The 16,814-nt window shown below is 40.3% G+C and overlaps 1 protein-coding gene across 4 annotated transcripts; it reads left to right on the forward strand.

Moving 5' to 3' along the window:
- The first annotated feature begins 4,932 nt into the window (after positions 1-4,932).
- iars2 (isoleucyl-tRNA synthetase 2, mitochondrial) lies at positions 4,933-16,722 on the forward strand. 4 transcript variants are annotated; one of them, XM_053509459.1, is made up of 24 exons: positions 4,933-5,312; positions 8,418-8,540; positions 8,612-8,765; positions 8,875-9,023; positions 9,276-9,325; positions 9,426-9,535; positions 9,649-9,739; positions 9,829-9,944; positions 10,048-10,217; positions 10,355-10,445; positions 10,994-11,145; positions 11,475-11,635; positions 11,740-11,842; positions 12,110-12,203; positions 12,300-12,350; positions 12,773-12,881; positions 12,969-13,071; positions 13,820-13,945; positions 14,479-14,610; positions 14,718-14,824; positions 15,023-15,168; positions 15,356-15,549; positions 15,622-15,766; positions 15,848-16,722. In XM_053509459.1, the coding sequence occupies exons 1-24, from the start codon at positions 5,079-5,081 to the stop codon at positions 15,988-15,990; spliced, it is 3,054 nt and encodes a 1,017-aa protein (XP_053365434.1). In that variant the 5' UTR covers positions 4,933-5,078; the 3' UTR covers positions 15,991-16,722. The 4 variants fall into 4 exon arrangements, with proteins under 4 accessions (XP_053365434.1, XP_053365435.1, XP_053365436.1 ...); XM_053509460.1 differs by having other exon boundaries at positions 15,359-15,549; XM_053509461.1 differs by lacking the exon at positions 12,300-12,350.
- Positions 16,723-16,814: the final 92 nt, after the last annotated feature.

A 16,814-nucleotide genomic window follows, 5' to 3' on the forward strand; every position in this document is an offset into this window, starting at 1 on the left:
CAAGTTGTACCTCTTGGTCTCTTGAGCAAGGCCCCCTAACCCTAAACTATATAATAAGATAAAAATGTAAGTTGCTCTAGATGAGGGTATCTACCAAATGCCTAAATGTAAACTCAAAATGAATTAAAATTTATTATGAAAAAAAAAAACGATGGTTACTGTACTGAAAAGCTACAAAACCAGGACTTTTCTGTACCGTTACGCCATACCTAAAATTACAAGGCAAACAAACCATACCAACTAATATATTCTGCAATTTGTATGTATATTCTACTTGAAAATAATATTTTTCCACTTCATATCTTTTAATATATGTTTAATATTATAATAATGTATGTAATGTACATATAATGTATGTTTAATGTTTAATTTTGAATGTTTTTTTCTGTACTGCACTGTTGTACAGCACCTAAATCTCATGACAAGCAATTCTCACTGATATACTGTACATCAGCTGCTGTTTCTGTAGCTCTGCTCCTGAAACAATTCTGCATTTGTTTTGGACTTGTTATTAAACAAAAAACACTTGAAAAATACTTATAGATATTTTAGTTTTTATCCAGATTTGTTCCCGAGTCTTGTTTTTCGTTTAGAACTGTTCCTTTGGGTTTCCTTAACTACAAGAAGCAGTTTTTCTTTTATTGCTATCCTATCTTTCCGTTTTGAATATAGTCATATAAGCATTTTACTGAAAGATTTTTATTTATTTATTTATTGATGGATTGATTAGGAGTTATTTATTTTTCTAAGATTTATTTATGCTATTAATACATTTCCTCAGAAATGTAAAAACAGTGTGTAGCCCAGAGGTGCTGACGTATGAATGTTATCTGTCTTATCAAATATCTGGCTTATTATTTACATGTGTACAGTAAGGTTCTGGCTATGAATTAGCACCACAGGGAAGCATCAGCGCATAATCCTACAGTTTCATCAAGATAACAAACAGGAAATATCACAATTATGTAATGGCTAGCTGTCTTTTACAAGTCAAATAGATTCCCTGGAAGTTTTTAGTGCAAAGTGTTTTACTTATACTGTACATGTGTATGTGGTTATAATAAAAATGTATTTGGTAAATAATTAGGTAATATATTACTAAATATATAGATTTACTGTATAATGTTAATTATATTTATATTGATCATTTAAAATCAGAAGTTTAAATGTACTTTAGGCAGTTAACTAGAAACTCATTTTTTTTTTTTTTTACAATTTCTGACATTCCTTGTTTCAGCTCATTTAGGATTACTACTCCTTTATAAATGTAGAATGTCTTTTTTAATGTTATAATAGCAGAAAGAAAAAATATTTTAGCTTTTTTTATGATATTTCCAGTCCCAGTCAGAAGTTTACATATATTGGATTGAATTGGATTTTATTGGTCACTCCATTACTTCAAACTTATTGTCCTTAAGCCACTTTGCCCTAATGTTGGAACTAGGTTATTGTTCATTTGAATCAGAGTCAGAATCAGAATAATATATATACTGGGGCTTACTGATGCATGTGGGGAGTGAAAGCTGGCCCCTTCCGATCCAATAGAAGCACTAGTGTAACTCAAACAGCTAAAAAGGTTCATGCTGTTTCTGATAGAAAAAAGTCAGGACACACAGTGCCAAAAGGGGGACCTACTCACTATTAGGCAGGTGGTCATAATGTTATGGCTGATCAGTGTTTTATATATACATCTAACAGAAATCCATGGTGGTTGTTGATTGTGTGTTTACAGTACACAGGTTTGCATTATGACATTAGCTAGTATCATAGTGCATAAAGGGCCTTTTTGTTCATTTGAGGATTTTTTTTTTTTTTTATCATCTGGGGTTTTTTGGGGGTCTTAACAGGCCCAAAAAGTCAGGAAAATCAGCAGACAGGTTAGAATGTACTGCCACTGGAATGCCAGGGAGCTACACCCATGGCCCTCACATGAGATTTTGATGCATAGCTCATACACACTTGCATGTATGCACACAAAACCTGGTACACATTTAAAGCTTGTTGAGCCATCCAACGTTCATACAGCATGTCATGGGCTCTACTCAACAGAAAGTCAATTATTTTGGGTCGGTTGCAAAATGCACCCAATGGATTTTTATGTACTCCTCTCAGAGGATTTATACAATCGCAATAAACTTAGGCCAAAAAATGGTTAATAACCTACTTATTTTTCAATTTTATTTATATAGCACTTTTAGTCTCAAAGCAGCTTCACAAAAGTCCAGTTCAGCATAGGGATGAGTCAGTAGGTGCAGAGGGCAGATGGGATCTGGATCACTGGGAGCACAGGAGCAGGATGTGTAGCTCCAACCATCATAAAGCAGAATCCAGCTGGGGCTGGTCCTTCTCTGGATGCCTCAGGATCCTCGCAGGATTGGCCTTTATCTACTGAAGCTGGTACAATTTCCAGATGCCTCGGGATGGGTAGAAAAGTACAGAACAGATGGAGAGAATTAGCGTAGTTGCCATTCAGGATAGGTGTACTGAAGTATGAAGTTATGGGATGAGTTACGCGTATGTCAGATTAAAGAGATGCGTCTTGAATCTACTTTTAAACTGGGAAACTGTGTCTGCTCCCCGAACACTGTCTGGAAGGCTATTCCAAAGCTTTGGAGCTAAATATGAAAAAGCCCTACCCCCTTTTGTAGATTTTGAAATTCTGGGAATTACAAGAAGTCCAGAGTTTTGTGATCTTAAGGAGCGTGGTGGATTATAGCGTATCAGAAGACTGGTTAGGTATGTGGGAGCTAAACCATTTAAACCATAAACCATAAAGCCTTGTATGTAAGTAATACTATTTTGTAATTAATTTTAAACTGAACAGGTAGCCAGTGCAGGGATGATAATAGTGGGGTTATATGATCATATTTTCTGGATCTAGTGAGAACCCTGGCGGCTGCATTTTCGACTAACTGAAGCTTGTTTAATGAGGATGCAGGACAACCACCTAGTAATGCATTACAATAGTCCAGTCTGGAGGTCATGAATGCATGAACTAGCTTTTCTGCATCAGATAAGGATAAGATGCTCCTAAGTTTGGCCATATTTCTAAGATGTAAAAAGGCTGTTTTTGTGATATTGGAAATATGATTTTCAAAAGACAAGTTACTGTCTTATATCACGCCCAGGTCTTTTACTGTTGAACTAGGAATAACAGTACATCCTTCTAAACGCAGGCTGAATTGTGAAAGCTGTTGTGTGCTGGTTTTTGGGCCAATAAGTAATATCTCTGTCTTGTCTGAGTTTAGTAAAAAAATTTATTGGTCATCCAATCTTTTATGTCCTGGACACACTAGGTTAATCTAGACAACTTAGGTATTTCATCTGGTTTTGTTGGGATATATAATTGTGTATCATCAGCATAACAATGGAAACTAATCCCATGTCTTCTAATGATGTTACCCAAGGGAAGCATGTATATTGAGAACAGCAGAGGTCCTAAAACTGACCCTTGTGGGACCCCATATTTCACTGGCATTACACCAGACAGTTCTCCATTTAGATCTACAAAATGGTATCGATCAGACAGGTATGATCTAACCCATTTTAATGCCTGTGCCTGAATACCTATGTGATTTTGTAAGTGATCTATGAGAATATTATGATCTATAGTGTCGAATGCAGCACTAAGATAAAGCAAGACTAGTATTGAGATACAGCCTTGGTCTGAAGCTAAAAACAAGTCGTTTGTAATCTTAACTAGTGCAGTTTCTGTACTATGATGGGGCCTGAAACCTGACTGAAATTCTTCAAGGATGTTGTTTTCCTGCAAGAATGTGCATATTTGAGCTGATACTACTTTTTCTAATATTTTTTATATAAAGAGGAGTTTTGAAATTGGTCTATAATTTGTTATTTCATTTGCGTCCAAATTAGATTTTTTAAGAAGCGGCTTAATAACTGCCAACTTCAAAGGTTTGGGGACATAACCTAGATATAATGAGGAATTAATAATGTTTAAAAGTGGCTTTCCAATTGTATGCATTTCAAAAATCTGGTTGGGATTGGGTCTAACAGGCACGTTGTTGAATTAGCTGAGGTGATAAGTTTATAAAGCTTTCCCTGTCCTACACCTGTAAAGCACTGAAAAACTAAATGTGAAACTTTAGGCTGAACTAGATCATGAGATGCTATTAGAGGTTGAACCTCCGTTATTTTCTCCCTTATGCTATCGATTTTTTCATTAAAGAAGTCCATAAAGTCTTCACTACTAAAATAGATATTTCTAACAAATCGATAACGTGGAGAGACACAGCTAATCTGTTCTACGTGTAGAGTATATATCAGGAGGTGATGATCTGTGATATCATCACTTTGAGGTAAAATCTCTATATTAGAGACATTATGTGACATCATATTTAGTGAAATCCGTTTTTTTCAGCATTAGGGCCTTTTGGAAGTCTAACCATAAAATTCACCCTTTTCTAAAATATGTCATAATGTTATTGCTAGGTCCTTTGGGGTGTGCTTGAGCCCATCGACCCAACCTTACATATGCTCATTGGCCCTTGCAACTATGGTCTTATAATTACTATGCTTTTTTATTCAAGAATGCAAATTTAATAATAGAATCACCCTCGTTGTTGCATTAAAAAAATATATTAAAATATATTTTAAAAGTATTAAGCTTTTAAAAACTTTGAATTTGACATATATGTGCGTTACATGGAATATATATATATATTTTTTACTTCTGGTGCTCATTTTCACTATTTTTCCATGCGTTTATTCCTGAATCATATGATGTTATTTTAATGTGTTATCTTTTTTTAAATTGCCTTTATTTTTGTCTGTTGTTATTTGCTTTTATTTGCTTTTGCTGCCCCTTATCCTCCATGGTTACGCAGTTCTGGATTGTTTGTTTGTTTTATTCAGACGATAAATAAACTTGAACTTGGATGAATGTCGCTTCACAGCATCCGTACTTGTGCGACATTAGAAGCCTTCCGGGCGGAAACATCCCATGGAAAGCTGCACGCCGGAGAGGTCGCAGTAAAAACACAGATGGAAGTGAACGAATAACCACACTGAATTCTATTTATAAAGTTATTTTTAGGTGTGAGAAGAGGTTTCCCGACATGCTGCTGTGCCGTATTTCTGCTTTAGCGAGGCGGGGGCTGGGTGTACGCAGAGTCGCCGCGGTCCGGCCCGCACTCTCCTTCAGTTCCGCCGGGGACGCAGCGGCCGCTGCCGGGGCAGGAGCTCAAAGCCCGGGGGGAGAGTACCGACAGACCGTGCTGCTGCCCCGCACAGACTTCCCCATGAAGCTCAGCGGGCAGAAACTGCTGGATCTTGAGCTGCAGATACAGCGGGTACACACCCTGCGTTATTTTACACTTAGTCTGACTTCCGAATTTTTACAGGAAGCTCATCTAGTCTACTTACAACGTCACTTCCTGTTAAACCTGTTAGGTATCTTACCCTCCAGTAATAATCTGTTTTAACGTAAACTTCATCCTTAAACAAGTAGGACGCTTTTATATTGAAACATTCATGGTGTTAGTGACTGATGCTGAGCAGTTGAAGCATTTTTATTGTTTCCATACAAACTATGACGTCACGTTGTGTGCTGGCAGTTTTTCAGTGACGTTCAACGTTTCATTTAAGAATCAGGTCAAAAAAGTTTAAATGATGGCAGTTTAGTGTTTTGCACTGTGGCCTTGTACCTCCAGGGTCAGGGTTCAAATCCCACAATTGGTCTGTGCATATGGAGTTTGCATGTACCCCCTGCGTTTGTGGGTTTCATCCAGGTACTCTGGTTTTCTCCAACAGTCCAAAAACATGCAGATTAGGCTGATTGGCTTCCCAAATTGCCCGTTGTGTGTGTGTACAGATAGGCACCTTGTCCAGGATGTACCCCGACTCGTGCCCGAAGTCTCCTGGGATAGGCTCCAGGCACCCCTGCGATGAGTGATGACTGTTCAAATTTTATATATATATATATATATATATATATATATATATATATATATATATTCACAGCCAAGAAAATAAGTATTTGACAGCATTTTTATCAGTAAGGAGATTTCTAAGTGGGCCATTGATGCAAAATTTCCACCAGATGTAGCCGTCAAGCTAAATATTGAATTCATACAAAGAAACCAGAACATTTAAATATACAAGTAAAGTCAAAATAAATAAAGTGAAATGACACAGGGAATAAGTATTGAACACACTTTAATACTTTGTAGAAAAGCCTTTGTTGGTGATTACAGCTTCTAGAACCTCTTGTAGCCTCTTATATGGAGAGACCAGTCGTCTGCATTGCTCAGGAGTGATTTTGGCCCATTCTTCCACACAAACGGACTTTAAATCTTGAATGTTCCTTAGGCCTCTTTTATGAACTTTGATCTTCAGTTCTCTAAATAGATTTTCTATAGGATTTAGCTCAGGTGATTGACTGGGCCATTCAAGCAACCTGATTTTCTTTCTCTAAAACCACTTCATTGTTTTCTTGCCCTTGTGTTTGGGATCATTGTCTTGCTGAAATGTCCACCCTCTTCATTTTTAGTTGTCTGGTAGATGGCAGATTTTTTTCCAGAATGTCCCAGTACATTTCTCCATTTATCCTGTCTTCAATAATATGAAGTCTCCCAGTACCCCTTGTTGAAAAGCAGCCCCAAACCATGATGCTTCCACCAGTGGACAGTGCCATTTCTTTTCCAAACATGGTGTGTAGAATGACTGCCAAAAAAATAAAATTTGCTAAATTTTTCATCTGACCATACTATAGTCTCCCAATAATCCACAGGCTTCTCAAAATGCTGTTTTGCAAACTTTAACTGAGCCTTAACATGCTTTTTGTTTTGCAATGGAGTCTTGTGTGGTGAGCGTGCATAGGTGCCATGGCGCTTCAGTGCATTGTTTATAGTTTTCTTTGAAACAACAGTACCTGCTGATGCAAGGTCTTCCTGAAGTTCTGCCTAAGTGGTTCTTGGCTCGTGGAGAACTCTTCTGATTATTCTTTGGATAGGGATCTTACATGGAACACCTGATCGTGGCCGGTTTATGGCGATCTGATGCTCTTTCCATTTCCGGATAATGGCCTCCACAGTGCTCACAGGAACAGTCAGCATTCTGGAAATGCACCTATAACCATTTTCATTAGAATGCTTTTAACGATAAGATTACGAGGATCTTGAAAGAGCTTTTACCCATCTAATTCCTGTGTGCCTTCTGGGTAATAAGAAGCCTTTATAGGCCATCAATTAGGACTAAAGCAGCTGATACCAATTATTACTGATAGGGGGCGGGGTCTCTCTCTCAATACTGACAGATTTTAGGTGATCTCCTGGCTTTCTCTGCCATTTTGCACCTAGTTATCTTCATGTGTTCAATACTTATTCCCTGTCATTTCACTTTATTGATATTGATTCTTTGTATGAATTCAATATTTGGCTTGATGGCTACATTTGGTGGAAATTTTGTGTCAATAGCCCACTTAGAAATCTCCTTACTAATAAAAATGCTGATGTCAAATACTTATTTTCCTCGGTGTATATGTTATGAAAGCAATTATTAATCATTGACAGATTTTTAAAGACACATAATATTCACAAACATTACTGAAAGTCACGTGACTCAGACTGAACGTAAAATCTGACTTGGAAATTTCTGCCGCAGATCTGAGAAGAGAGGGACGCACATAAACAGGACCAGATTCTGTGATTAAAGAAGCAGCGTAAGGTTTCATACTGGAGAGCAGATTAAAAGATCGTTTTGTGCTTCACTTAAATTTGCATGAGTTAATCTTCAACAGTACTTTCGGTTTTGTACAAATGCGCTGGTTATATACATTTCCAAACAAATATTTGTTTGGAATTTATCAAATCTTTACCAGTGTTTCCCAAAGTTTGACCCCTAGTGGTCAGCAAAAGTCCTGCAGTTTTTTTTTTGGTTTTGTTTAACACAGTTGGCATTCAGTAAGTTGCATCACAGCTACCTGCAAGGTTTACTCTCCTTGATCTTCTGGGACCTTTAACCCCAAATGTCCGGTTCAGTCTTTCTTAAAAAAAAAAAAAAAAACTTTAATTGGTTCCTTCCCTGATCTTGCCTTGTCTTGCTCTGTGTCTTAAACTCTTCATCTGTTTTTATCCGGCACTTGCACACACTCTTACCTCTCTAAATTTTTCACCTCAATACTGCTCTGGGCCCAAGTCATTTATAACATCAAGTAAAATGTTTTTAATTCTTCAATTAGGTTTAAAATCCCTGTTAATTATTTCAGATTAGTTATGTACATTTGAAAAGTAACCAGATCTAAAGAAACAAATCCAGTTGGATAAAAAAAAAGATAATCTTAATTTATCCTCGTCTCGAGTATTGATCAGATGTTGCTGTGGGGAAACTGACAAACCAGAGAGTCTAAATAAATCTGAGATGATGCTGAAGACCATGTCACTCGTTCTGTTGTACAGGAGAGCGGTTTCGACAAGCTGTACACGTGGCAGAGAGAAAGAAAAGCTAAGAAGGAGTTTTGCCTCCATGACGGCCCCCCCTACGCTAACGGAGACGCCCACGTGGGCCACGCCCTCAACAAGGTAACACGTCACAGAATAGTCCCAATATTAATTATTATTACATTAATAATACATTGCCGTGTTCTCTGCAGATCCTGAAAGATGTCCACAATCGGTTTGAGATGCTCCGGGGCAGGAAAGTGAACTACGTCCCCGGCTGGGACTGCCACGGACTTCCCATAGAGCTCAAAGCCCTGGGCGAGCTTAACACCACACACCTGAGTCCTCTCCAGATCAGACAGAAAGGTCAGGGGTCAGAAAACACAACGAATCTCTCCTGAAAGTTTTATTAAAAATGATTACGTTTCACAGACCTACCTGTGCTCTCCCTGACGTTCTTTCTCGTGTTGTGCAGCTCGGGAGTTTGCTGAATCTGCGATCACCAGGCAGCGCGCAGCGTTCCAGCGCTGGGGCGTCATGGCCGACTGGAAGAACTGCTACTACACGTTTAACGGGGCGTACGAGGCGGCACAGCTCCGTGTCTTCCAGGACATGCACAGCAAGGTGAAGCCTCGTTCTCCCTTGTACTAATCCTGAATCAGATTTCCATCTCTATCAATAGTTTTATCTGAATCAGATACGACTAAAGCTTATATAATTTATAATATAAAGCTTGGAAGGAAGTAGTGAAGCGTCATCTCTATAGTGTCTCTATAGAGTGTGGACGTAGCCTGGGTTTAGCTCGCTTTGCTAATCTAATCCAGGAATCAAGCAAACCCTCACACGTAATGAGTGTGTGCTCTGTGTCACTCCTAGGGTTTGATTTATCAGGACTATAAACCCGTCTTCTGGTCTCCGTCATCCAGGTGAGAAAGAATCCCATCTTTGTTCATTGATTAATAGGTGGGAATGAGTGTGTGTTGTTATGTGATTAACCTTGTTTTCCTTGTGTGTGTGTGTGTGTAGGACAGCATTAGCAGAAGCAGAGCTGGAGTATAACCCCGAGCATGTGAGCACTGCAGTGTACGCCACCTTCCCTCTGAACACACTCCCACCTAAACTAGCGAGCAGTGCAGGTAAACACTCCCCCTAAATATTACACACACACACACACACACACACACACACAGAAAACAAGTGGTCCTAGCTAATGCACTAGATTCAGATTGTTTGTGTGTTTGTGTTGCAGGGGAGTTGGGTAAAGTGTGTGTGCTGGTGTGGACGACACAACCATGGACGATTCCCGCCAACCAGGCAGTGTGTTACATGCCGAAGGCACAGTGAGTCCACACACACATGCGCACAAAGAGAAGGGGTCCGAATGAGCTGCTTATCTGTGTGTGTGTGTGTTTACATATTTACTTTTCAGGTACTCTTTAGTGAAGAGAAGCGATAATGAGCAGCTCCTCCTGGTGGCAACTGAGCGCATTGCAAACCTCAGCACTACACTGAGCACCGAGCTCCAAACCCTGGCCACATTCACAGGTACACACACCCCTTCTTACACCCTTACACCCTACCCTTTGACACTCTGCCCTCTCTCTCTCTCTCACTTATCATTTCTCTTTCTCTCTCTCTTCTCCTATAGGCTCAGATCTGGAGGGCGGTGTCTGCCAGCACCCCACAGTTCCTGGTAAGGAGGTCCCCCTGTTGCCAGCCAATCATGTGACCATGGCTAAAGGAACCGGACTGGTCCACACGGCTCCGGCTCACGGCATGGAGGACTACAGCGTTGCCACTCACTTCAACCTGCCGGTGGTGTGTCAATTAATCCGACACCGACCAATCAGAAATCAGACCAGGGTGCTCAGGGCCTACATTTTTGGCTCTGTGTGCTATTTAATAACAACTAACTGTAGCAGTGTGTGTGTGTGTGTGTGTTTAACGGTTTCCAGGAGTGCATGGTGGATGAGGAGGGCAGGTTTACCGAGGTGGCGGGGGCTGAGCTACAGGGGCAGATTGTGCTGGAGGACGGAAACACTTCAGGTTAGACAACAGCGAGGAGGGTGCAAAGAAAATGTGTAATAAATTAAGTGAAATAGAGTCTGTAACATCCCAAAAAAATACCTTTAAGCGGTGCCAAAACATTTACATACTAAAAAATAATCCATACGCTACGAATCTGGAAATTCTCTAAAGCCTGAACTACAGTTGCTTTTAGTTTATCGCCAACACATACGCAAACGCCTGATGTACACACCTCACCTTTCCTCCTCAAGAACCTCGTTTTCGAGCATCAACACCAACTGAAAGCTGTCACACGTTACATTATTTTAACCTTAATGTCATAGTTTCCAATTTTGAGACGATGCCGATGTTCACAATCATGTGGAAAAGTCTTCCAGATGTGCAGGAGGTCTGAACAAATACTGCTCATGTTCACATAGTGTTGCTTCAAGTGGAATCTGATTGGCTGATTTGATTCTTTAGTGACTTAGATTATTTTAAAATGATGCTGAAAAAAAGACTCAATCATAAAATAGCATGTTGTAACATTTATGTTTAAGTGATGTTGACTTGTACGTGTGTGTCAGTGATGTCGATGCTGCGTGCTGCTGGAGCGTTGGTGAAGGAGGAGCAGTGTGTACACAGTTACCCGTACGACTGGCGCACTAAGAAGCCGGTGGTGATCCGAGCCAGCAAGCAGTGGTTCATAAACACAGCGAACCTGAAAGATGTGGCTAAGGTGAGCTAGCGTGACTGCTAACGGCTCAGGGATGGAACAGGACCATGAATTGTTCCCAAACTGTAAACAGCTAACGAGTATGATGTCATTCCTTGGTAAATATCACGCTATGATCAATAGCAGTCATGGGAAGGCTAGAGAAATCCTGACACCCTGAGATATAACTGCAGCCTGGATTCACGAGTGTTATTGCATCATAAAACGTCTGAGCCAATCTTGTCTAATATGCAAAAACAGGCATCATGATTGGCTGATCACCGTCTAATTTGCATATGCAAACATGCATTATTTACACTTAAATGAAACTAGCTAACTTCTCATGACTGTAGGAGGCGCTGCAGAAGGTGCGCGTGATGCCCGAGTCGGCCAGGGCGAGTCTCTTGGCCATGCTGGACAGACGGACGTACTGGTGTATCTCACGTCAGAGAAGCTGGGGCGTCCCGATTCCCGTCTTCTACCACAAACAGACCGGGGAACCTCTCCTCAACAAGTACGACAAAACTACACCTAGCGTGCTAACACTTTTATTTATAATTTTTAAAAGTATAATAACGATAAAAGCTATACACATGCGGGTATTTGTGTGATTGACAGGCACACAGTGGCTCATGTAGCTAAAGTGTTTGCAGAGAAGGGAAGTGACAGCTGGTGGGCGGAGCCTCTGGAAACCCTACTTCCTCCTGATGTTCTGAAGAAGGTAAAGTTAACACGAGACCATTTTTATATAACGTAAAAACGTAAACCGTTTGGTTGTAAAGAACGAAGCGCTGACACTGGTGACTCTTTCCATAATTGTATACAATACACAAGTAATCGGTTACTATGGAAACGCTAAGGCGTTAGGAGTGCATTAGTATAAACCTGCGCTAGTGCCAGAGCTGCGATTATAAAAAATAAAGCAGAAGTAACGTGTGTGTGTGTGTGTGTGTGTGTGTGTGTGTGTGTGTGTGTGTGTGTGTTTTAGAGTAAAGCTGGAGTCGTGACAGATTATGTGCGTGGTGAGGACGTGTTGGACATCTGGTTTGACAGTGGGACGTCCTGGGCTGCTGTGCTTCAGGGTGAGTCACTGTGTGTGTGTGTGTATATATATATATATATGTGTGTGAGAGAGAATCTTACATCAGTTAGATCTCCATGTGTGTGTGTGTCCTCAGCCGGTGAGGAAGACAGTGATAAAGCCAAGCGCGGCTGGTTAAGCAAACAAGGTGGACCAAAAAAAAAATCCCAATAATAGTGACATTTTAATCTTTCTGCTAAGTGATCTGCCACCTAACACACTAAAATCACCACACATACACGCATGCATGCATGCAGTGTGAGTTTTTTGTTTTCCTGAACACAATAAGCGCACTAGCTGGACGTCTAGACATCTCCGTCACCTCTGCTCTGGTAAAGGTGTGATAAGAAAGCAAGCACTCTTTTTGCACATTGCACCTTTAATCTCTTTTCACCCAAAACACATGGATGTAATCACTCGCACGTCCTGAAAGCGCATTTCTGCCTGTGTGCTGTGGATAATCAAGTGTTTTTCACTGATGTGATTTAAGACTTAAAACAGACGTATTATATAAGTGAATGTTTTAAATTCTTTAAAATCAGAGTATTGGTGTGTGTGCGCGAGTTTCAGAGGCCGACCCGAGAGCAGATGTGTACGTGGAAGGGAAGGATCAGATCGGCGGCTGGTTCCAGTCATCTCTGCTGACGAGTGTGGCTGTGCGCAACAAAGCACCTTATAAGTAAGTGTGTGTTGGAACAACAGATGGGTGTGTCTACACTTATGTATAATATACGTTCTATTGTGAAACCTTTGTGTGTGTGTGCAGGGCGTTGGTCGTCCATGGTTTCGTGCTCAGTGAGAAGGGAGAGAAGATGTCCAAATCCCTGGGCAACGTCGTCGACCCCGATGTTGTTGTTAACGGAGGAAAAGTGAGCCATCTGTCCCCTCTTTACCTCATTCGTCCATCTAAATGTATATTCAGTTCTACATCCCTATGTCTGTCTATTTATAAATCGTTCCACCTATTAAATTATTTTTGTTTATTCATTGACGCCCTTTCACTTTATCTTGCATCCATCATCCATTTATCGGTTCATCCTACGGGTACATTCAATGATCTGTCTTTTAGTCTGCACCACTTTGTATTCTTCATTCATCCTAATCTGGATGTCTGTTCATCTATTAATCTTATGTTTTACAAAACCAATAGTCCATCAGTTTATGTATCCACTATTCATCCACCCATTTATCCATCCATCCATCTATCGTTTAATCTATGGCTCCAACAGTCTATCAGTTTATGCATGGTTAAAAGCATGTTATCCATGAACCCATCAACCTTTCACTTTATATAGCCATCCATCTGTCTTTGATGTATCTGACTATTCTTCAATATTTGACTTTACCCATCCTTTAGTCCATACATTTTGTCTTTTTTTCCATTCATTTATCCACTACCCTGTACTCAAGTTTATATATTTATATATTTATCCATTCATCAGTCCTCCTTGCGTTTATTCATCTGTCGTTTAGTGTTCGCATCTAATCATCCTTTAGTCCTTTAGTCCATCTAATCAATTATCCCTAATTCAGTCAAATTTCTTAATCTAATCAATCATCCATTCAATTTACCAATCCATCAGTAATCCTCCTCCTCTCTCTCTCTCTCTCTCTCAGGATTTATCTGTTTCTCCTCCGTATGGTGCAGACGTGTTGAGGTGGTGGGTCGCAGAGTCCAACGTTTTCTCCGAGGTCCAGATTGGACCCAAAGCTCTGAACGCAGCCAGGGAGAACATCAACAAGGTGTCGTGCGCGCGCGCACACACACATACATTATATATATATATATAATATATATAAATAATATATATAATATATATAAATAATATATATAATATATATAAATAATATATATAAATAATATATAAATAATATATATAAATAATATATAAATAATATATATAAATAATATATAAATAATATATATAAATAATATATATAATATATATAAATAATATATATAATATATATAAATAATATATATAATATATATAAATAATATATATAATATATATAAATAATATATATATAATATATATAAATAATATAATATATATTTATAATATATATATAATATATATAAATAATATAATATATATTTATAATATATATATAATATATAATATATATAAAATATATAATATATAATATATATACACACAGCATGATTAGAATATGATGTAATAAACTCAGTCAGTATATGCCTATACACCATCCTGTACACACACCTGTAATGACACTCTCTCTCTCTCTCTGTCTCGCTCGCTCATTTGTAGCTGAGGAACACTCTGAGGTTCCTGCTGGGGAACCTGCACGGTTTTGACCCTCGCACTCATGCTGTTGACTCCAAAGACATGCACTACATCGACCAGTACTTACTGCACCTGCTCCGAGAGTACAGCATGAAGGTGTGTTCATTAGAAATCATACAGTGCTGCTGCTGCGCTAAAACCATTACACAGTACCGGCACGATCACACCCGTGTTTAACGTTTGTGTTTGTGCGCGCGTGCAAGGTAACCGACGCCTACAACGAGTTTGATTGCGGCCGAGTGATTCGCCTCCTGCAGGCCTTCATCACTCGAGACCTGAGCAGCTTCTACTTCAGCATCATTAAAGACAGGTGAGTGAGTCTGCTGTGCTGAGTTCTGGATTCTAATAAATCAACACCTTCTTGACCTTCTGATACGTTAGCGTTTCTATAGTAACAGCTCATTCAAAGAGAGTTAAACAGCAGATGCCGCGCTGAAGCATGATTAGCCGGCTTGGGAGTACTAGGAGACTACACTTCTACCATTCTCTTCATCTCTTTCTCTCTCAGGCTGTACTGCGATGCGGAGAACTCACTAGGCAGGAGGTCGTGTCAGACGGTTCTTGAGGAGATTTTAGACGGGGTGACGCGCTCCATCGCTCCGATCCTGCCTCACCTGGCTGAGGAGGTGTACCAGCATGCACCAGGGCACGACGGTACACGCAAATCTCATACTGGAATCCAAATCACCCCATTCTTACTTTCTATTAATACGTACTAGTCTAGTCATCATGAGAAGACTCCTTTAAACTCTTGACAGAAAAAGTCCAATTCCACTGTCTCCGGTCTCTGTTGCTATAGCAACCGTAACACGACCTGACCTGCTTTGTTCGTTTCGCTCAGCAGTAGGCGAGACTCTGTTCCAGAGCGGCTGGATTAAAAGCAGCTCGGTGTGGAGGAAACCTGGATTGGAGGAGGCTGTCGAGGGGGCGTGTGCCATTAGAGACTCCTTCCTGTCGTCCATCCCAGGATGCAACGCAGCAGAGTACGACCTGACCATCGCCATCGAGCCCGGCCTCCTCTTTGAGCTCATGGAGGTACGGCGAACCAGATTGACGTCCTGTCTTTTGTATCCACGCATCCTCTAATCATCTGGTGTGATTTCTCAGTCCCTGCAGGAGGAACCGACTTCAATGTGTTCGCAGCTGACGGAGCTGATGATGGCGTCGCGCACCACACTGATTGGCTCTTTGCCACGGGACCTGCCCTCTGACGCAGTCATCAGCAAGGGGAGCTTTCTCATTAACCTGGAGGGTAAAGATGCTCATCCTCACTGTTCCTTTAAAGTCTCTCACGCTGATCCCGTGTAATGCTGCTTTCCTGTTTATTCTTTAGGTGGAGTTATCCGCGAAGAAAGCGCTTACTCTGTAGCCGCGGTTCCCATCTCTTTGTCCCGCTGCCCTCGTTGTCGTCGCTACACCTCGGACACACCCGACTGCCTGTGCTCGCGCTGCCAAACTGTCATCGGTGACGCCTAATAGAACTATCGATAGTTGCACTTTTCCTGGCTCCGCCCATTCCGGCCAGGAAGCCAAAGGATACTCCTTACCCATAATTCCTGTTGCTGTACCGAATAAATGCAAGCGATATGTTAAAGAAGCACTTGGTAATGGTAGCGCTCTCTGGATCCTGGGAGGGAAATTACACCTATAATACCAACCGATGATGACCACGCCCACTTTAGTGGCGGTGGAGCTAGGTTTTAAGTTGCAAATCAGGGCCCATATATACTAAGTATCTCGAAACCACGCTCAAAGTTAATTTAGGACTAAAAATGTTCTTTTGCCCGCATAGTAGTGTATATTTAGTAGTGTTATTTCCTACTCTGAGACGCTTAGTAAATACGGGCCCAGAGCTGTTCATTTCCCTGAAAATGTAAGGAGGATCAGTTTCACAGACCTTATGTGTTTATTTATGTTTGCTCATTCCTGTAGGTATACATGTATATACGAGAGGCAGAATGAGAATGTGGGAGCCTGCAGTAAAAAATAAAAATGAAGGGCAAATTTTTTACTTGCATTGTTGCATAGATTGAAAAGACTCTAAACTAAACTGTTGCACTGTTTACCTGTAAATGATAAACTGCTTTGTACTGAATGATTGCGTTTTCTTGTACACTTAAATTTAAAACGATTTTGTAAATGTATGACATCTGCATCTCGGAAAAAGACCATAAACCATGCCTATTCCAATAAACCACACCCACTTGATTAAGCCACACCCACTTCATTCAGCCTTTCGCTTGTGGGCTTGGATTAAAACTTGCACATTAAAAAAAAGTTATTCTGTATATATACAGCTG

Source organism: Clarias gariepinus, chromosome 13 (genome assembly GCF_024256425.1).
Source record: "Clarias gariepinus isolate MV-2021 ecotype Netherlands chromosome 13, CGAR_prim_01v2, whole genome shotgun sequence".
Lineage (NCBI taxonomy): Eukaryota > Metazoa > Chordata > Actinopteri > Siluriformes > Clariidae > Clarias > Clarias gariepinus.